General features: G+C 35.5%; 2 protein-coding genes across 2 annotated transcripts; one reads left to right on the top strand and one right to left on the bottom strand.

Moving 5' to 3' along the window:
* Positions 1–144: 144 nt before the first annotated feature.
* LOC140225895 (diacylglycerol O-acyltransferase 1-like) lies at positions 145–10,552 on the top strand (the record flags this gene model as incomplete). The annotated part of the gene is given in 9 exon segments (XM_072305876.1): positions 145–253; positions 1,314–1,466; positions 3,046–3,205; positions 5,041–5,123; positions 5,126–5,148; positions 6,474–6,518; positions 7,299–7,477; positions 7,786–7,936; positions 9,200–10,552. Coding segments are annotated over 9 exon segments (1,080 nt in total), but the record flags the coding sequence as incomplete, so codon positions are not given.
* A 1,152-nt stretch (positions 10,553–11,704) lies between these two features.
* On the bottom strand, positions 11,705–22,560 carry LOC140225893 (eukaryotic translation initiation factor 2-alpha kinase 1-like). The gene is made up of 10 exons (XM_072305874.1): positions 21,986–22,560; positions 20,543–20,680; positions 19,585–19,750; positions 18,828–18,986; positions 18,226–18,381; positions 16,847–17,414; positions 15,887–16,066; positions 14,752–14,940; positions 13,907–14,044; positions 11,705–12,516 (listed from the first exon to the last, which is right to left on the bottom strand). The coding sequence occupies exons 1-10, from the start codon at positions 22,047–22,049 to the stop codon at positions 12,283–12,285; spliced, it is 1,992 nt and encodes a 663-aa protein (XP_072161975.1). The 5' UTR covers positions 22,050–22,560; the 3' UTR covers positions 11,705–12,282.
* Between the last annotated feature and the right edge of the window lie 150 nt (positions 22,561–22,710).

Here is a 22,710-nt window from a genome sequence, read left to right as displayed (position 1 = left end):
TTTTTATTGCTGAATCCCAATAGGTTGCCGTCATAGGTGTGTTCACGTAATATTTGATCTAATTCATTACTTTCAATGTCTATGATCCGTTTTAGAGTGCTGTCTTAGGAGTACCTGATTTAACTCACGTTGTCTCTCTTTCAGGAGGTGATTCCAAATCGAGTCGGAATGACAGCTCATGTCGTGAACCTGATGGTTTTAGTTTTGACGCCGATAGTGGCTCTGCAGCTCTACCCATCCTACTTCAGCTTGGGTAAGTAGGTAATAAACGAACCGTATACTGCCGCACTGAGGAAGAACGCCGTATGACCAACAGGCGTTGCGAAATTTCCTTCGATAAAATGCAAATTTATTTGGAAAGTTGGACATTTTTTTTCTTCCAATTTTTCAGAGATTTCGGTCACAATCCAATCTAAAATCAGAAAATGTTAAGAGAAAAATATGTGTGAGTAACTTTCTTTCCAGATAATTTTTTTTATCAGGGAAATTCGGCAACATTTGAATGTTCATACGGCATTTATCCTCAGCACTGATGCGTAGGGATTAAGCTATACGAACCGTTTATGACGTTTTTCTCCACATCATATGTTATGTCATTCTCTTTTCTACTAATGGACAGCATTTCCTAAATGTATACTGAGTGATGGTCTTGTCATTTTATTCAATCGAAATTTTTGGAAAAGAAACTTATGCGCCAGGATTGCAATGCTACGCGAACTCCTTAGATTTTTTTATTTCGTTTTATAAAAAACAGAATGCCTATCCCTCTTGGTCGGTGTGTTTTCATTGTTTAGTGAACTAATTTGGAGTTTTCAGCGTCACGAATTTACGACGTCACAAACCGAAGATTGTGATTCTCCAGTCCAGTCATCGATTACCTGCGTGAATTCATTAAAAAAGGAGTACTGAAAAAGTAGAAAAGAAAAGAACTCCAAGTTCTTCGAAAAAAAATTTTCAGTGACACTTTTACGAAACCAAGAAAAATTAAAGGATTGATTTACCTTGAGACAGAAAAGGGGGAGGGGTCGGATGGTTATTTTTCTTAACGTGATATGTAGGTAAAATAGAATCTTCACATGGTCTCGACAGTCAATGGAGCCACCAGTGCTTTCAGTAGTTGATCATCATGTGAAGTTATCTAGTTATTCTTTCATTTTAAATTCAACTGATTAAATAATCTAGAGTTTTGACTCATTACCCATTGGTATTCATTTATGTTTATAGTTAAAGAATTATAATGCTCATTAATTAAAGAAAAATGATGACACTGTAAAATTCAATGCTTGCATGTTTTTTTTTTCCATTCATTTCAGTGGGTGCATCCGTGGTGTGTTTTGCATACTCAGTGATTTTTCTCAAGTTGTGGTCTTACGTTCACGTTAACTCATGGTGTCGCGAAGATTATCAGCTGAACACCGTCAACAAAACCAATGTACGGCGTCAAAGTTTGTCCGTCAACAAATATGGTGAGCATGCTTTTCCTTCTTCCGAATTTTCAATTACGTTGGAGAACTATACGAGCTGCAAAAAAATTAATACAATCGCTTCCTCCTATACTTTTTCACGTATGATATGAAGATATACACAGTCAGCGATGAAGCTTCTTACCTACAACGTGCCCACAACGTAGGCGAGGGAAGTAAGAAAAAATGGTCGTTCGTTTGAGCCGTTATCGCTCGGTATTTTTAATAATTAATATGGTCCATTGGAAGGTCCCTTCATTTCGTCGGATATGCAATACGATTTCAGTATCGTTAAAATAGTTGCTGTGGGCTGATCATTGAAATTGATAGACAAAGCGATAGACATAGGGAGAATGGAGCGATCATATTGCTTGAAATGTTTGGTTCCTATAGACTAAAGGAGACAATTATGGACTAATTATCGGGTCTCTCGTGGGTTGCCGTTAGCTAATCTATTATCTACCTCCTTTGTCCATTACAACTACCCGCTTCCGCCAACAAGATCTCTCCATATATCTTTTGCTTCTTTGTCTATAGCTTTGTCTATCAATTCCAATAATCGGCCCGCTGGACAGCAAAACAAACTGCTACGCTGCTTGCATATTGACACGCATCAGCCCATCGCGGGGCGCTCTTAATAAGATTTTCGGGTCACGGATCAGCGAACGCACTTAAAACTCCTTCAATTTGTCGAGTATGCAATTTGATCTCCGGGGAGTTAAAATAGTTGCTCGGGGTCGCCGTTGGATCGAACTGAGGCGTTGGAATAGGGCGCTTAGCACTTCGGTCTGCCGAGCCACGAATCAGCAGACTCGTTGCAAGTAGGCACCCTCCTTTATTGGGTCCATAATGTTGGGCCCCTAATTACTAACCCTTAGTTTTTTTTTTTTTTTTTTTTTTTTTTTTCACATTTTTTCTCGCCGGAAGCAGGAGAGCGGCACCACAAAAATAAACAGGATGACCCTGGTCATGCGGCTCCAAATATTGTGAATATTAGTCACATTCTATCCAAAAAAATTCGCACGTGTGGAAATTTCAAAAATGTACAAATTGAGGGGCTTGGAGGACAAGGCGCATAAGCACAGTTTTTGCTATTTCGAGAAATACGTGTTGGAAGTTTTGAAATTTCATGGTTCCTTATGGCGCGGCGGAAAGACTGACTTTTTGATGCTTAAAAGTCGGAATTTGGGGGCAAATGTTTCACAGAATTTGCATTACGACTGGTTTCACTTGAAATTATTCATATCTAAATTTTTTCAGAAACTGCACTTATGCACCTTAAACTCTAATTTCCTTAATAATGTATGAGCACCGCGTTCAATAAGATGGGTGGTTCATTTTTGAGCCATTCGATTGGTCGGAGAAATACACGTTTCACGACATCATTAATTCGAAGACGGTATTAATGATAGAATCAAAATCTTTGATGATTTTAAGAGTTAAGTTGACTGAAAAATACATTCCGCGCAAAAAGAACCCCTTCAAAACTTTCTGCTTCACCTACCTACTTATCACTGTCGATTTTTTCTCTACCTACCTGAGTAACCAGCCCTGATTTGTCATCTACCTCCTTGATTTCCAGCTTTGTCAAATGGGAAGAAGCCACCGATTAGTCCACCATCCCTCAACTCCCTGGTGCACTACCCTCAAAATTTGAACATCCGAGATATTTCCTACTTCATTTTGGCACCAACCCTATGCTATGAACTGAATTTTCCTCGAACGGATCGTATACGCAAAAGGTAAGTTAGGTAGTTTTTTTTTTCTTTTAAGTTCACGAAAGAAACTTCTCAAGGTTTATGATGCCTTTGCCTGTATTGTATAAGACGATTCAGGGTTGAGCTCAAAGCTTTAGGAAGCTCTTTTTTTGGCCAAAACAAGACTTTTTCGAACGATGTAAAATTTCCTAAAAAAAAAAAAAAATAAATAAATAAAAAATATCCACTTACGTGACAAAATTTGAGAGAAAACTTAGATGGAAACACTTTAGGAGCGTTCATGAATCTATAAGCGTGTAAGATAACTCTGTCACAATGTAAGCGCTCTATACACTTATTTTACCTATCTCAAAAGTAGAAAAAGGAAAAACCCATTCCTTACACTCTCTCATTTCACAGCCACGCGGGGGGGGGGGGGAGGTGTGGGAGGAGAAGGAGGAAGAGGAGGAGGAGGAGGAGGAGGAGGGGTGTGGTTAATACTACAGAAATGTATATATTTATCACTTGACGGTTGGTTCTCTTCGATCTCATCTCCCTCCTCCTGCAAATACATTTTTCCTTTTTATAATTATAAAAAATGGACACCTGGAGCACTTAAAATTACGTCCAAGGATATTCACTTTCATCACTGTAAACGCTATCACGATGTCATAAAAACAGATTTATTGCTGAAATTTACGGGGATCGTAGCTTCGGAGGTGAGAAGATTTTGGTAAAAAAATTGTTCGCAAGAAGATCCGATTTTGGCTCGAAGAATAGATTCCTGAAATCCTTGCAATTAACCCCTTGTCACACGGAAGTGTTGAGTTTTTTGAAAATTACTTCGTGATGGTCTTAGGGAAAAAACCAAATACGTGCACAAAGCGCATAGCGTTACGACGAGAAGGGTACCGAAAACCCTCCCTTATTTCTTTCGGCTCATTGGGCTGATGACTAGCTTAGCAATAACTTCAAAGCGCCTTCACTATTTTGTCTATGCAACGAAGACATCCAAAGAGCAAGAATAGTTGCATTCGAGTTCCGAGTGAAGGCGCTCTGCTTTTGAACTTCCGCTCTTGAAATTCTCTTGTTTGCGTCTTCATTCGCCGCCTGGTAAAAGAGCGAAATAAAGATTATGTAGCATCACGTCCATGATATTAGACTCCATGCTCACCCTTGATATATTTGCCTGCTCATCTCGTCCAAGATCTTGGACTCCATGCTCATCGCTAAACTTCTCTCTTCTTTGCTTGAGCATGGAGTCCAATAGCAATCAGACATCTCTTGGTCTTAAAGTTCATCATGATAGAAAATCGTATACTTCTCTTATCTAATCTAACTTAAACTAACCTAACCTAACCTAACCAATGCAAAATTTTTTTAAGAAAAAACACTTTTTTCGTCTTCATTTCACAAAAATTGTCTTAATAATTTTTTGGACCACATGCTCGCGTTTTGTCAAAAAATACCTGTATCACACAATTTTGGACGCTATGCTCACTTCGATTTTTCTAAAAAATTATCCCTCATTAAAGTGAGCATGGAGTCCAAGATCTTGGACGTGATGAGCAACCGAATATCATATAGCTGAGCATGGAGTCCAATATCATGGACGCGATGCTACATTACCGCTCACTTCGATTTTTCGAAAAAATCATCCCTAGTTAAAGTGAGCATGGAGTCCAAGATCTTGGACGTGATGAGCAACCGAACATTATTTAGGGGATCATGGAGTCCAATATCATGGACGCGATGCTACAATACCGAAATAAAAGCATACACTGAAACGCAGAAACTTCTGTTACATGAAAACTTCTGTCTTCTACGTAAGTACATAAGAGAATTTGGGGTTTTCCTTAATTTTGTATTCTGTTTCGTAGATTCCTGGTGAAACGCGTTCTGGAATTACTGGTGGGTATGCAGGTGATGGCTAGCCTCTTCCAACAGTGGATCATTCCTTGTGTTAAAATTCTCTCATTCCGTTTTCGGTAAGTTTTTGTTTTTCCGAGTTTGGCACAATGTTTGTATTGAGATCGTCTCTTCAGACATAGATTATCATTTTGAGGAACCCGTAAAGTATGGAGGAGCTTAATTTTTTTTTTTTTTTTTTTTTTTTTTTTTTTTTTTTTTTTTTTTTTTTTTTTGGAGGGGGGCAATACTGCTCCAGAACCACAGATATGATATGAATCCTTGAAGATGTAGGAGGTTTTGGATCATTCTAATTCTAATTGTGATATCATGCTTGATAATTACCCTGGTAAAAATTGGCAGTAGAATGTGTGTTCCAAAATACTATAGACCTAAAGCCGGCTGTAAGATTTCCAATAGCTTCTGTAGCCGGCTGTAAGATTTCCAATAGCTTCTGTAGCCGGCTGTACAATTTTATAGCCTTTTATAGCCGATGGCGATTAAGCAACAGCCAGACGATAAAGTTTATGCTAAACGTTACTAAATACGGATACTAGGACTTAGTTAGTTTTTGGACTACCGCTCTCTTTTTGTGCCGTAGTATCTTGATTTATTTTGAGAGGAAAGCTCCGTATATTTGAAGGATGACTGTCATTCTTAATATGTTGGAGCGCCTTCAATATCTTATGATACTGTGCAATACCTGTGGTGTGAAATAGTTGCTTCAGACGCCGTGGCACGCTGCGGCGCGGCGGGCGAGCAGGGAGCTCCAAATGCCCATTGGCGCCTACAAACCTAACAGAGATACTTCACGCATTGCGCAATGCGTGAAGTATCCCTGTTAGGTTTGTAGGCGCCAGTGCGTCGCGTCGCCGCTCCGCTTTGTGTTAGGCTCTAATATTTAATCTCGCGGAGTCAGCGTTTTTCAACTCATGATTTTGAAATGTTTGCACACTCTGTATGGACTATTCTCATTTTAATTGATGAAAAAAAAAAATATGTTTTAAAGGAAAATATAATGTGTGTTCTATAAATATTAAGGTAGTTCCGTATCAAACTTAATGATTTCCAAAGCACACGAATTTCTACCCAATTTCTTATAGCCTTTTATAGCTAACGGCGATAAAGGGTAAAGCCCGCGATAGGAACTATAGCCCGACTGTATACTTTTTTTATAGCTTCGTAAAGCCCGGCTATATAATTCGCTCCGCTTTCTACAGCCAGCTATATGATTTTAATAGCCTTCTTTAGTCGGCTATAAGAACTCCTATGGTATTTTGAAACGCGGCTCCTATCGCCAATTTTTACCAGGGATATCAATATATCTATACTTCAACAAATCTACATTAAAAATAAAAAGTCCTTTCACAAGTAAGAATAATTTTCAAGACTTCTAATTTTTCAGAACATGGATGTCGCAAAAGCAACTGAACGACTTTTGAAACTTGCAGTAAGTGCCCATTTTATTTATTAAACATTCCTCTTCTGTTCTTTATTTATTCTTATAAATGATGAGATCAACTTAACTTTCTATCATGATGCCCAGGTAGCAAAGTGCAACGAAAATATTATAATTAAAGTGCAATGTGATTTCAATACCATTGTAATTTTTTTACCATTAAATTGCAATATTTTTACATCATTTAGTCGATTTATGTCAATTTTGAACAATCAAAAAAATGAGTTCCATGCATCAGAAAGATAGGCAATATGCAATGCGCATTGCGCAATGAAAAATAACAACTTATTTCAATTTTATTGCAATAAGTTTCGATAAATGGGGCCCCTTCAAATAGGAGCTAGGCAACATACACAACACTGAATTGCAATATTGTTTCTATGTAATTGCTATTTATTGCAATCCGTGCTTTATGGGATGAGAGTCAAATTAATTTTGACGATGCCTCAGAGCTGCTACGAGCTGCTAGACTAAAAGGGCAGCCGCAATCACAAGAATATTTCATTCAGTTAAAATGGAGGTGATGAAACAAAAATCTGCTAAAAATGCAATTTTAAATAATGATGAATAAGAGAAAGTATCTTAGTTTTTAAATATATATGCCCCCACGAAAGGAAATTTAGCACGGTAAAGGAAAAAAAGAGAATTTCACGATTTTGAAAAATTAATGGTTTTGCTTTTTGCTGGGAAAATATTTTTCAACGTGTATTTGCCCCCCCCCCCCCCCCCCCCATAATAATCTATCTTCAATTGAGAACTTAATTTTTCCAGATTCCAAACCATCTATTATGGTTGATATTCTTTTATCTGATGTTCCACTCAGCATTGAATGTGGTTGGAGAATTACTTCATTTTGCAGACCGTAACTTTTACTCCGACTGGTGGAATGCAAATAACATCGACACATTCTGGAGGAACTGGAATTTCCCCGTTCATCAATGGGCTGTCAGGTATGAACTCATTTCTCTACCTTTCATTTATGATGGTTTACGTTTCTACCAATTGGATATTATGATCACATTTTTTCCTCTTGCTGACAGAACTTTATTATTAATTTAAAACACACCTCCTTGTGAGAATACATTGTGCCAAAAATTGGAGGAAGAAATTAAAATTAATTCAATACTTGAAAAATAAAATTTAGGTGCATGGAGGAGGTTAGCGCTTCAATTGGCTGAGTAAGAAATAAACATTTTTAATCTCACATTATGTGTAAATATATTAGTAAGATATGAATTTAAGTGTGTCCATTTTCCAGGCATTTGTACTGTCCACTCCTGAAATTGGGATTCAAGAGAGGTTCTGCGACATTTTTTGTTTTCTTCACGAGTGCATTTTTCCACGAATACATGGTCTCTGTTCCACTACGCACTTTCAAAGTCTATGCCTTCATGGGCATGATGTTCCAGGTAATAAAATCTTAGATTCTTTGCTAAACTCTTGATATAATTGAGGAGCTTTTGAGCAGATGCGATATTTATTTTCAACAATTTCTGTCCCAAAAATTTTGCATTATTCTATTGATTATAATTCTGCAACAAGAACTCCATGAAACTTTAGTGAGCCGAAAGTACACCTAGTCTAATTTTAAGCTTCTAAAAATACTTTTATTCCACTTACACTTTTTCTAAACCCCAAGCATTAGTTAATCAACTTATGCTGACATTCATGCCTACTTTGATATAAATCATAATTAAAGAAATGTGGAAATTTTAGGACTCGCAATGGACCACTAGGCAAGGTACGAATTTAAGCAATCTGATACATGTTTCTTAACCAGAATTTCACGTAGAACACGATTCACATTATGAAAATTACCGAAATCAATTTCTAACGAAGATATTAACGTTTTTATTTCGCACTGATTACGAGGAATTTGAACTGCCCGCTCACAAGAAACTCAAAGCTCTACGTGAGTCAAATCGCGCACTACAACGGTTTCAGCAAGCTTCTCAATCAAGCAATGTTCATTTTCCACCATGTGTTGTTCAAACTATTGGTAATTTGCTATAGCTAAGCCAAAGTGTCAAGATTGAAGTTGAAGATTTTTACATCGCAGAGACTGTCATGATAAACATTTAGCGCGCGATGTGAATCACGTAGAGCATTGAGTTTTCATGAGCGGGTGGTTTGAATTCACGCATCAAGAATCATTAAATATCTTCGTCAGGAGTTGATTTTGGTAATTTTCGTTGTGCGTATCGTGTTCTACGTGAAATTTTGATTGAGAAACATGTATCAGAATGCTGAAATTCGTACCTTGTCTAGTGGTCCATTAGAAGATAAAGAAGAAGATTTAAATGGTGATAAAACAAAGAGTAAAAAACAAGGAAAGTCTATTCAAATTAAGACTGAATAGAAATCGCTAGAATTAAAAAAAAAAAAAAAAAAAAAACTTTTTGGTCGAAATGGGCCAAAAATTAGGTAAGCAAGGTTTTGAATTTTTAATTTTAGCGATAATAGTTTAATTTAGAAGATACCTGCTAGTGATGAAGTATTGTCTTACATGAAAAGCTCTACTTTTAGGCTGATGGAGAATAAAGCCACTTTAAAATTGCAAATTTGGGGAATTTGACAATACATTTGATTTCTGTTCCCTCTTTTGTTTGTTTGTTTCTTTCACTTATGATCATGCTAACTCACTTCTTATTTTTTCCTGGTTCATTTTACAGATACCTCTTTCAGTCTTGTGTCATAAAATTGAGAAGAAATTCGGGCCGCCATGGGGAAATATCATCGTCTGGTCCTCATTAATAATGAGCCATCCCTTGTGCATAATGACCTACTATCACGATTACATCATAACGCATTTCGGAAAACGGTTGTTGGAAGAATTCAGCTCACTTTGAATTTAGCGTTTTTCTCTCTTGTTTTAATCCCGCATTGTAAATAATTGTTAATTATTTTTAAATATTTTTTAAAACATTTTAATACATAAAAAAAGTGTATGTAAGAAGAAATCGGCACTTACATGTGTGATGATAACTAAAACAAATCGTACCTGCAAAAATTCAGTTCCTTTGAGTGTATTTTATGGAATCAGTTTGATCAAATGTTTTACGTTTTATAGGAGTAGCATACAGAAATACTTGAGTGTAAATTTACAATCTATGTGAATGGTGGTCTTAGTTGAATAAGAATGAGATTTGAAAAGCCACGGTGATCATTAAAATGTCCATGTAAAATATGATGGTACAGAAAACAAATATTTGATGATCTTTGCTCATTTTCTATATGATACTAATGTCATTTGAAAAAAAAAATAAACTTAGGAAAACAAATTATAGATTATGTTAGTTCATTCAGAACTTTTGTAGTCATACCTACACTGTGATACCTAATTTGAACATTTTACGAGGGTATTGTAATGATTATGAAGAATGAAATAGGAGCTGAAGGAAAAATGTTAATTTTCAGATTTGAAAATTTCATTAAAACTTGAACGAAGTGAGTAGTCCTGTTAAACCAAAATTGGAAATTATTTTAAAGCTTAATGATTGCTCAGCACAAAAAATTATGGTGTTCAAACCACCTTTTCTACTTACGATGGACTTTTTTACATTGGGATGGAGCTGAAACATTCCATTAGCACACAGCATGCCATTAGCGTACATTTTTGCTTAAAACAGGAGATTTTGATCCAGTAACGTTAAATGAGACATAGGAGGGGAATGGGAAAGAGAAAAATGGCATACATCATCAAATTATAATCTTCCTCCTATTTCATCCGTTGGTTTTCTATTTTAACCACATTCATTTTAAAAAATTTTAGCCTGTTTTAAATGTTTATTTTCTTGTGAGATATTTTTTATGTACCGTTTTCAAGACTGTTTAGACGTTTTTATGCTTGTTTGTACAGAGTTATAGAAATCTAAGTAAGAAAATTATTTTTGAAATTTAAAATTTTAAACACATTGTAGGTGTATTAAGATTGAATCTCAAATGTTCCAAAATGTGTGTTATCAAGGATATTTTGTAAAATTTTAGAAGTTTCCTTGGATAAAGTACCTTTTTCAAGTACATGATATTTGTTGTTGAGCATTGTTTTCACTCGCAAAACGCTGAAATTAAAGAGTGCACAAGCCGATCAAAATTTTCCGCAGCTGAACTTAGTAGCCTAAATTGTTTGAAGGTGGTTGAAAATTGCTTGAAAGTTTAAGTTAAAGTTCAAAGTGTTTACTTCCCTTGAGGATTGGATTTCTAGTCCCCTTGCTTAATTCAAAGTCTTGTCAGTGCTGCAGATGATCAAAAGATAGACTTAGAGCCTAAATTTTCAAAGGTCTCAAAAAAAAAAAAAGAATTTGGCTAAAAAAACGGGTAATGTTGGAATGAACAGTCGCAAAATAAAAATACCTAGCTGTGATTGGACATAACCTTGCTTTCATCAATGCATAAACATTATTCGAATGAAAGACAGCAAGCATGAAATAGGACTCTGCATTGTGGTTGTAGTGACCCGGGTTCAAATCACCTGGGCTACTTACCATGGCCAAAATACAGGGTCTATTTCATGCTTACTATTTTTCATTCAAAAATTTAAAAGCCTAAATGAAAGCAAGGTTATGTCTAATCACAGTTATGTATTTTTGTTTTGAGACCACACATTCCATCTTTTCCCAGTTTTTCAGCCAAATTATATTGTTTTGGCTGGATTTTGATTGGTGCAGTATTGCTCTTGGCTGAATTTTGATTGGTGCAGTATAGCTCTTGGCTGGATTTTGATAGGTGCAGTATTGCTCTTGGTTGGTTTACAAAGAATCTATACTATAAGCTCCGAGACCTCATAAATTTGCATTTCTGGTACATAATGCTGAACCCTAAATTTTCCAAAGGTCGTAATTAATCAAAATAGTCAACTCAACTGTAAATTCAATGATAAAGAATTCCGTTTGGTTAAATTGAGCCGAAAAGAACCAGTATGGATTCTTGAAAGTTAAAGTTATAATTCAATGTTTTAACATTCTTTCTAAAGGATCAATTTCTATTCCCCTTGATTGGTTTTAAGTCTTTGTCAGGGGTTTAGCTTGAAAGTGTGAACACTTTTTAGGAAACTTCTGGCGAAACCTAGAATATATACGGCTTCGTTGCAAGACTAAAAAGCAAATCCGTTTAAAAAAAACTTTCTTAAGCCTGCGTTAAAAAAACAAAATGAGGAACACAAGAAGAAAGATAGCAAATAAGATTTAAAAAATCTATAATTAAGTATGGGATGGCAACAAATAAAACTAGAGTTTAAGTACTAAAATCACAGGGTTGCAATACTAAAGGAAATAATAATAGTGATAATGACAAAAAAAAAACACAAGTCACCTTTATGGATAAATTTCGTTAGACTTTGGCGAAATTCAGAAAAAAGAAAAATTAAAAACGAGAGCCTTGCTCATTGAGTTATTTTTAAGAATCAGTTTTCAAGGTGCATTTTCATTGTATCAAAATTAGAAAAATAAAGGTGGATGAAATTATCCAATGGAATACCTAACTTAGAGATTGTACGGTTATTTCATTTCCTAACAGAAACTTCTAATTTTTTTTAAAAAAAAAAAAAACTGAATAGACACCATTTGTCTTTTATCTTTGAAAATCCTGGTTCAGAGTATAAACCTAATATTAAAAGATTCATAAAAAAATCAAGATCTAAAATGTTTAAAAGAAGAAAAGAGTAAAAAATTCTCACGTGATTCTGACGATTTCTCATTTTCTTCGGAAAGGAAGGAACGCCACCATAAAAACACCTGATTTCTATGAGAAAGAGGTATTAAATTGACTTTCTAGCCTCTTCATACAGTCTTAATTTCTCTCTCAAATCAGAAATAATTTTATCCTTGGTTTCAAGTTCCGTGCGGAGTTCTTCAATGATCCTATTCTGATCAGCTATGTGTTTGAATCTGGCCGAGTTCATGTCACGGAAATTTTTAACCAAAGTGAGAAGCTCCTTTGCCGTTGGACGTTTTCCGGGATCTTTATTGACTAGTTCCATTATAATATGAGCCTAAAAAAAGTCATTCAGGTATGAAAACAAATTTGCAAGATATAAAAAAGCTAGGGCTGTGCGAGCCTGGTTTTTTGGGTTCGAGTATTTTTCCACTGTTTCTAGCCAAGTTCGAGCTTTTTTGAGCTTTGAAAATGACCCTGGAGCCGAGTCAAGTTCGAGTAATTTTCAGTTTTAACACAAGATTTTTCAATCAAAAGATGATGTCAAAACTAAGAGTCGTAAGAGTATGATTGAAAAATTTGGGAGTTGAACTTTTTCGACGTTTCTGGCTCAAAAAAGCTCGGAATACTCGAAAAAACTCGTGCAATTGGCACTCGAGCCAAGTTCGAGTACCTAACCTAACTTTTTGACCCGACTCGAAATTTGAATACTCGCACAGCCCTAAAAAAGCAATGACAGACTTTTAGATGTCCTTAAAGGCCAAGCACCACTGATCATTGAGCCTGGGATTTCAATGCAGGCAGAAAACTGCTTTAATCACATAACCACTGGGGCTGGACTGATCGAATATAATGGAAAATAAGTATATAATTTTTTTATCACCCTGCGCTTGCGCCCCACATAAGCTACAGTTAAGTTGATACATTTATCTCTAAACATCAGCAAAAACCTGGTTACCCACTGTCAGAAATTGTTAGGGATACCGCTTTATTCTTGAAGATTGCTACTTCAACTTCATTATGCAGAGCATTTCGTTCACTTGGGACAACGGATATGCCAGTGAGAAGAAATTTCAATCTCCCTATCCTGTATTTTTCTTTGCTTGCCTCCTACGTCTTGCTCACTCGTGCATGACGTACAATTGATTGCATCATTCGAAGAACCTTTATTGTTGCATTACTGCACTTGGACAAAGAAAAACTTGATATTTGCCCAAATTCGGAGGCAAATATTGCAAAAATGGCAAATGAAATCTTTGGGCCTCTGCAGGACTAGTGTATTGTATTGTTCAAGATGATGAAGAAAGTAACGCTTGCTAGTGCCATCAAATTCAATCAAAGAATGATTTCCATCTGAATAATTTAAATGAAAAAGTTCACCAAAAAATATTTAGCTTTGCAATAATCTGTTTCCTAATAGATTTGACTATTTCTAAACAAATTCCACTGATACTCTGAATAACACAGCTATAAGCAAGACTATGAGCTTGATGTAAATACTTATTGAAGTTCCAACCTTCACTGAAACATTCAAAGTTTCAGTTATGTACTTAAAATTCCTCTACAGCAATAAAAATCATGATTCTTCATTTCGTATCAACTTTAAATTATTTGTGCAGCATAACTGGTTAGGGAAGTTCTTTTGCAAGTCGGAATACTTCTATTTTAATAAGTGGTTATTTCTAAAAACAAAAACTGCAGGATAAAAGAGATAAAATAAGACTTACGATTTCAGGACTAGCAGATTGGAATTCAGGGGCAATGTAGCCAGTTTGAAGTTTTCCGATCACTTGAACTCGTTCCATTTCCGTCATAAAAGGGCAAACTAATTCAAACAGAACTATTCCAAGACTATAAATATCACTCTGAAAAATAAACGAAAGAGAGGGAGTTTTAGATTATTCTGGTAATGAAAAATATTAAAATGATGTAAGAGAAGAGATCGATCTACAAAGCAAATTTCCTAAGAACATTCTTATACTGAAGTATTCTAATAGACAATACAACAGACTTCGGACAGATCACTAGCATAGTTTCACTAAAGTTTTCATGAGTTTTGATTATTGTTTTCTTTGATCTTACATTTGTAAAAAATTCTATTTTAAGCAAGCTTTGTTGCAGTGCGACTGCTTGATTTTCCTTGATGGAAAAATCGATAAAATAAAATAGGAAAAAAAAAATTTCTCAGTTTGGAAAAAATCCACTCAGTTTGCAACAATGCAGACCGCCTGTCAAACTTAACTTTTTAAATGGGGAGCTCCTCAACGTCAATTCTAAAAAACTTCCATGATTTTTCTTCTCTGTGCGAGGCAAACTTTAAAAAAACTTCAAGAAATGATGTTGATTTGTTCGCCTCATAATGATAAGATAGGAGCGGGTATTTTTAAACATCGCAAATGAGATAAACCTTTGGGAGTTTTCACTGTTGATGTGTTTGTCTCTTGGGTCGCAAGGCCTCTTGAATGTACATAGCGATAGGATGTAATAACACGGTTATTCTTATTAATTGTGCTGTAGTTATTAAAGAGAAGTTCAGAGGACTGATAGAAAATGTCTAAACGGAAGAACTTACTTTTGGGGTACACGTGCCTTGCAGTTGTTCTGGAGCAGCATACAATTTTGTGCCAAACTGTCTTTGTTGGAGGGGACACGTGATGAAGTTGTTGCTATGGTTCAAAGGCTCATGAGACAAAAGGCACGCAAGACCAAAATCCCCTACTTGGGCGACTTGAAAATTTTCACTGATAAAGATGTTGCTTGGCTGAAAAAAGAAATATCATAGCCCATATAAATTGCAACTGAGGGTACGTTAATAGAATCACCTGATATTGCAAATGATAATTTATTTAAAGTTTGAAATTATGACTATGTGATTTCGAACATGGAAAAAATGTACTAAATTTTGTGCAATATTCGATTAAAAAAAAAGAAAGAGAGATGGTGACTTTGCCACGCTACACAAGAAAACATCAAGATAGAGGACAAATGTTTATTTGAGCACAATGAGATGCTGTTCGGTTCAATGCTGGATACGACCATACGACATGTTTCGAGTTTGGTTGGACCCATTTTCAACGCAGCACAATCTAGCCTGTCAATCTGCTTACACTCTGAGGGTAGAAATAAAAATCAAACTAAACGACAGGCATACAGCCAAGCTCAAGGAAAAATAAAAAAATACTGAAAAAGAAGGAATTGAACCATTTTGTTCTTGGTAAAAAGTTACTATTTTCCTCCATACTAAGGAGTATTCTGTGACTCAAATCTCACAATTTAGTCTCAGTTGATATATTTTACAAATCAAGGCAGATAAAAAAGATTTTTTAACATGTTTATTGGCTAAAGTTTGAAATTTTTTTAGCATCTCTAAGAATGCATAGCTTGGAAAAGGGAAGATAAGTTGAAGCGTCTTCCATTAGACCAACATTTAACCATAACAAGAGAGTAAATATGTCTCAAATTTAATATTGATACTTTTTTTGCGCACCTTTTTTCTTGATGCTCTGAACTATTAACCTATAACAAAGTTTTACAGCATCATCTGGAATCATTTACAATGTTGCCCAGCCTCAACAGGGACCTTTGCAAAAAAAAAGTCAATAATTTTACATTCGGAATTTTTGCCAATCCTGCTAAAGCTTCATTTGAATCCTTTCAGATCAATGATTTTCGGTCAGAAAATGAGTTGATAAAAAATGATTAGTTACCTTGATATCATGATGAACAATATTCTTGGAATGTATATATTCCACACCGCTGATAACTTGTTCAAATAGATTGAAACTTAGACGAAGGTTTGGGGCTTTGTGTGAGGAGTTCCGAGAGTGCAGCCACTGCCTTAATGTTTGTTTGCATAGCTGCATTTGAATAAATAAAATAGCAGAATCCTAAAAAAAAATAACAACAGGATTTAAACAGAGAAAGAAACTTTAGAATACTCAAAGATTGCAGTTGGAAGTTAAAAGTAACGGTGATATTATTGACAAATCTGAACCATGAATTGAAGGAATGGATTAGGTGAGAAGTCTAACTGAATGAAAGTATGAAAATAAATATGGTAGTATTTTCAAAATTTAACACCTAAAATCAAAGATTTCTTGTTTAAATTAAAAAAGCAATAAAGACTGGATGATATCTCACACGGTAGCATTTGACAGTTAATTCTTTCAATTTCAATGTTGTTTCAAAAATTCATTTTGTACAAAATAAAAATTTCTCTTGATCAAGTCCTTGACAGTATATTGGAAACTGTATGGTTTTCAAAAAAATAAAAATCTGTGGAAAGATTTTTAAAATGCACTGTAATTTGAATTTTTATCATTGACAGAGGAAGATAGTGCAAAACCGGAGGAGACAAAAACTGATGGAACTTACTAACTAACTGATTAACTGAAACTAACGAAAAATACAATTTAAAACCTGTGAGCTGGACAAATAAAAAAAAATAAGAGAATCCAAAAATAAAAAAAAATCTAACTCCCAAAAAAAATTAAAGTAAATGGCAACGCATTTCAGGACCTTGCAGTCTCTTCTTCAGACCAAAATCCCGACAACTCCGAAGTTCAATCTTCATGAATGGAATGCGGAGCCTTGAAATGTGTCAGCGTTGACTTTCTTTTGTGAAATTGAGAGAAAGAGTGTTAATATTAAAAGACATAGAACTTTACCTGATAATTTCGATTGTCTTCGAAATGGTTCATGGCATAAATGTTTCTGGGACAAAGAGCTTTACAATCATCCGAACATGACTTCATACATTTCTCACTTTTGCCGCTGCTCTTTTTCCTCGTGCGTAAATAAGTTGATGGTCTGCCGGGATCTTCAACGTTATTGCTGAGAGAGCTCGGGGAATGATTACTCCTGGAACTAGGTGAGTGACTACTCCGGGAGCTAGGTGAGTGACTGCTCTGGGAACTAGGCGAATGATTGCTCCGTGAGCTAGGTGAGTGATTGCTCCGTGAGCTAGGTGAATGATTGCTCCGTGAGCTAGGTGAATGATTGCTGTGCAAACTGGGTGAATGGTTACTATTTGAGCTCTTAGAACAATCACAGACACAATTCTTCGAGGCATTGCTGGAAGGAAATTTATGATTATTGCTGGTAGCGCTCTTCAAATGATTGTTGGAGTCACTTTTCCTTGAAGAATGATTCCCCGTTGATGATGAGTCACTTGAGTTTCTAAAGATGACAACACTTGACATGTCATTTTTCAGTCTGGCTGACATTTCATCTTGCCTGAGGCAGAAAGCAAAGTTAGTTTGCAACATTTCAAAGTTCCTATACATTTTGTATTAGAGAAGCAAAATAAGGGGTATTCGTAAAGTAAGTTCATATTTGAGGGGCTTGGAGGACACGGCGCATAAGTGCAGTTTTTGAAAAAATTGAGATATTAATGATTTCAAGTAAAACTTGTCTTAATGCATATTCTGTGAAAATTCGCTCCTGAATTCCATTTTTTTAGCATCAAAAAGTCCGTTTGAACTGACTTCCCACCAGAAGGATCCACATTATTTCGAAACTTCAAACACATATTCCTAGAAATATCAAAAACTGCACTTATGCGCCTTGTCCTTCAAGCCCTCATTTGTCATATCTTCTAAACTAATGAAGATAATTTAAATCTGAAAAAGCGTTTTAATTGTTATACTATCAGCTTTCTACATAGCTTCAGTTTCTTAAATTCGGTCATCTGGGTGCCAAGTAACACCAGTTTTCCCACACCTCTCTTGCCACCGGGTGTCCAAAATTTAAGTGCGTCTTTTGAGAGGCTCAAGGAGTGTTACTCAATACTGAAGGAACTGTTTGGGGGATTTTGTTTTCAAAATGAATAGTCTCAATTATTATTGTAAAAGAGATTAGAAATAGAGGTGAGTAACTACTACCAAGTGAGTAATAAATATATTACTTGATTTTCATCAACCTAGAAATATCATGGATAATCAAACAGGTTTGCTCAGCCCAGATTCATTGAAAAGTCTGTTACAATCTGGACACCTCATCATAAGAAAAGTTACCTACATAAGAAAGTGGCTGGGTAAATACTCACAAATCATCTGAAACTTTAGTTGGCTCAGGTGGTTTAGCTTTCGATTCAACAGGCTCAAGCCAGGCTGCTTTGTAGGACACTATGTTGGGATGATTTAGTTTTGCCAGCATTTGTACTTCGTGTAAACTTCTAAGAAAGGCATTGGCATCAGAATAACTGGAATATAAAGAGAAAACTGTAATTAGTTAAAAATCGGTACAGGAATAGAATGAAAATTTGATGGTATTTTTTTAAATTTTGAAAATACCCCTTCAATGTGCATTAAAGTTGATGGTACATGAGATGGAGAATCAGTAACAGAATGGAGATTAACTCTGAATATAAATAGATGTTTTTTATTTTTTATTTACTCCAGAAATGTTTATCAGATTTCAAGAGAAGCCACAATTGCAAGATTTTGTTGATTTGATTTTACATTGCCCTGATTAAATCATTACGGATGATCTGGATTGGAAAAATCAAATTAGAAGATCTCAGAGGCTTGTGTGGATGTTGGATACAGAGGAAAGAAACACATGTATAGGGGGGCATGGAGGACTTTTTAAAAACCAAGAAGAGTGGATGATTTTAAAAATCGTAAAAATGTACAATAAGTAGGTTACCTTAAAAATATTTTTTTCACTGCATAGATTCCATTGTCCAATTTGTTTTTTGCCTTGTAAACATGACCAAATCCACCGCGAGCAATGAATTCTAATTCCTCAAAATCATCTCTATAGCGGGACCACTGAAATAAGTTCTCAGACCTTACATTAAGAGCCCTGGAAAGAAATGATTAGAATGCAATAATTGTCAGTATTAAAAAAAAAAAAAGAGAGAAGAAATAAGAAAACCAGAAAGACACCCTGCGCTGAGCATGCATTACAGTGTGGATCTAAAACTTTTCTGATACGCTCAACATAATTTTCAAAAGTCTCCAGAGCAGTATGTCTACTCACTAAACTGGTTTTTTTTTTCAAAGCAATTGACTTAGGTAATTAGGTATTTATTTTTCCCCCCTCAATGTTTAAAGTTGGAGAAGTTCTGTCTAACCTAACCTATAGGTTCACAAAATTACCTTGTTTTTTTTTTTTCATTCTTGACGGACTTATCATTTAAGATATAATTTTCCTGAGGCAACTTTGTACTAGAAGTCAAAAAGCCATTGCATCAAACATGATAAAAAATGTATCTGAAAAGCTGAAAGAATAAAACTTCCGATTATGTACTCATCATTTACAAATTATCATTGCTTCATTAATTTTTGATTACTTAGTAAAGAGACAGCTTAATTTCTGTGATGATTTCCACAGCAGCAGTACTTATTCATTGAGTACCCTGGACTAAAAACACTCACCTAAATATATGTGACATACTTACCGAGGCATTAGCATCAATTGTTGATTCGATATTTCTGGCTGCGTATTTTTGGCAACATTTATCACATGAAAAAAGGCCTTCTGGTAATGACTTCGCATGAATTTAAATTTGTCTTGACGGAAGGATTCATCAATTAATTTTTTCTCACACAGTTTTTCGCAAATTTCTGAAAAAATAGGAGCAAATGTTCATAAAATACAATCTATTGGCAGTTTGTAAGAGAACTTAAGTGAATGGTAGTTCATCAAAACTGTTGAGAATCAAGAAGCTTTTTTCACACAATACATTGAATGAATGAAGGAATAAATTTTTTCTTCAGTGAATCTTTTGTTAAAGAACTGCACATTACAAAAATAGATTTAAGATACCAGTGAGTAACATTTTACAAATCTGCACAATAGTAATGGACAATATTAGATTTACAGTGTGGTACTGATGAAAGTCATTACAATTCATAGTACTTAGGGTAGGTACTAAAAAAAATAATGGTTCATTCTTTCTGTACGTACCGTACCAAAAATTAGCCGCATCTAAGTATTTCCTTTTTCTTTTTATCAAGCAAGCATTTTTGAAGACACTTTTTGAAAAACTGATTATTTTCATCACTTTAAGTCAAATTACTTCAATAAACAATTTACTCATTTGCAAATATAAACTGATTACTCTAAAATTTATTTCCAGTTCTTAATTCTGTTTTATTAAAACTTGTCGGAAAGTAATAAACTTAACTACCTCCAGAATTTCATATTTTTTTTTTTTTTTTTTTTTTGTGTGTGTCTGTGGAAAACTCAAGATATCTTCGCAAGCCTCTGAACTTTTCTCTCAATTCAGAAGCAGTGACATGAAAAAATTCCTCAAAATTAGGCAAGTTTGGAAGTTTATTTCAGGATGGCTTGTGAATTTGGGGGTAATTTTTTACTACACCTAGTCAATAGTGGACACATAATCTTATACTTACTAAGGTATAATTTATGCTGCTCCTCAGGGTTCACATCCAACGAGTTACACCACTGTTCGATCAAAGATTCAATGAGAAGGCTAGAGGTGTTTAACTGCACCAGATCGGTTTTGGTAACCTGACGAGCGCTTGGATCTCCTGAAAAAGTCATAATTCAGCATGATTACCTTCCTGTTACAATGAAAATAATTATTTTGTGACAAATCGTTTTGTGGACAGGAACCTTGTACTATGCAGAAAATTCACTGAAATTTGCACAAAAATCCACACAACCATTTTCAGGTGAAGAATTAAATTGCCCACTTAAATTTGGCAATAGCTGACGTGGCTCGGTTCCTTTCTGCTTAATGTACTTAGTCTCCATCATCACTACAGTGGCATGGTGGGTACGTAATTAATGAAGCTTTGAGTTACTTGACACTGTTACAAGTCCGTTACACAACAAGGTATAACTTTTGAATAAACATGTATGTTTTTGAGGAAAAATTTAAAACTTTCTGTGACATTTTTCCAAAATCATTTAATGATTTATTTCTTTCAAATGAGTTTCAGCTGACCACTGGCCTGATCATAATCAAGGATTGTTATCATTCAGACAATCCCTACTTAATTGGCAATGGAAGGCGCACCATTTCATGTTTTTGCAGGCATGCACAAATTTCTTTTTTTAAATTTACGTACCCATCCACCTTCGTACAGCAGAAGGAAATACGGTTGCGCACTTGGGATAAATAACCGATTATTAAGTAATGTAGATAATTTAATAACTATTTACTATTTCTTCTTCCTCCTCAAGAAGCAAGAGAAGCAAGCTGAAACTCCTTCTGACAACTCACCAGCCTTTTTACCCTCGCTTGTGGTGCAAAGTGAATTTCCCCGGTCCAACTCAAAAACGCACGCCCAGGTAAATGCCCAGCCTAAGTACCATTCCCCGAATGACGCCTCTGGCGATGGACTAAATGAATATCTGCCAATTAGAGATTGTGGGAAGTGCGCGAGTTTCATATTTTTAAAGATTTGATTAATTTTATGACTCGTTTCTGTACTGCCTTTTCTGTTGTACGATCATCCTTGTATGTCACTAAACACTTGCAAGAACTTCATAGATTCACCTTGAAGGTGAGCAGAAGATAAACATCATGAAAACACTAAACTTACTTGCTAAGTCCTAACTTCATTTAACAGAGCTGTCTCATCATACCCCATCTTTAAGCAGATGTTTCAGTACATCAAAATATACATTTTGTAAAGAATGTATGCAGGGGTGGGATAATTAAATGACAAGCGGCAGCGCTGCCGAGGTGAAAAATCAAACTGTTCAATTACCCTGCTTGACACTTAACATTTTCTTTCCTCAAAATATGATGGAGAGGGGCATTAAATTTTCACATAGGTTGGGAAAATGACTGTGAAAATTCTCTCTTGAGACGTGACAATACATACCAGCATTATCAAAAGCACCATCTGTTTTGAGATTGGCAAAGGCGTTCAGATTTTCATCACCCATGACTGCTACAGGACAACCAGCATTGAATATGGCAATTAGACTAAGAATTCATGTTCAATTAGTATTAGATGGAATACACTGGATGAATAAGGCAGTCAATACGATATTGACTGTCAACTCCATCGACACGATGTATCACTCAGATTAGACCATGAAGCTGAAGATAATTCCGACTGAAAGCATGCGATCACTGGGGATATTAGCTGACTGTTTTACAGAGTCGTCAAAGAAAATGAAGAAAAAATGAAAGGGCAAGTTTCAGTAAAAATAAAAGAAGAGAGAACTATCCAAGGCACATCATATCACATCATCCCACAATGTGTGCGGAAACAACACATTATCGCCGCATAAAAATTAGATGAAAATTTCGTAACACATAGAACCGCAGAAACAAGAAAACAAACAGATGGTGCACAGGTGGGATTTTAATTTACGTGTGCAAACATCAAACACGAGCCATTTGTGACGAAAATTCAACCACGACAACGGATGGATCTTGACGACAACTAACATAACATGACTGTAAAGAGGTTAGGTAGGGTTTCTCTATCAATCGACATCGAACAGAGTAAAGAATCGCTCTTATCAAAATCGAATGAGGTCAAGGACCCCGATCAGCTGTTTTCACGATAGTGGCGCACAACGACTGACAGAGGAACCA

Source organism: Bemisia tabaci, unplaced genomic scaffold, assembly GCF_918797505.1.
Source record: "Bemisia tabaci unplaced genomic scaffold, PGI_BMITA_v3".
Lineage (NCBI taxonomy): Eukaryota > Metazoa > Arthropoda > Insecta > Hemiptera > Aleyrodidae > Bemisia > Bemisia tabaci.
The sequence above is the reverse complement of the archived record's forward strand: the minus strand, read 5'-3'. Positions and strand labels throughout refer to the sequence as shown.

Bases quoted from the DNA above. Each gene is read 5' to 3' on its own strand.
- LOC140225893 (XM_072305874.1), bottom strand. From the start codon at position 22,049: ATGGGTGATGAAAATCTGAACGCCTTTGCCAATCTCAAAACAGATGGT. The intron at 19,751-20,542 runs GTAAGTATAAGA...CTATTTTTTCAG, and splicing joins GCAGCATAAATTATACCTTA to AAATTTGCGAAAAACTGTGT. The intron at 18,382-18,827 runs GTAACCTACTTA...TTTATATTCCAG, and splicing joins GTGAAAAAAATATTTTTAAG to TTATTCTGATGCCAATGCCT.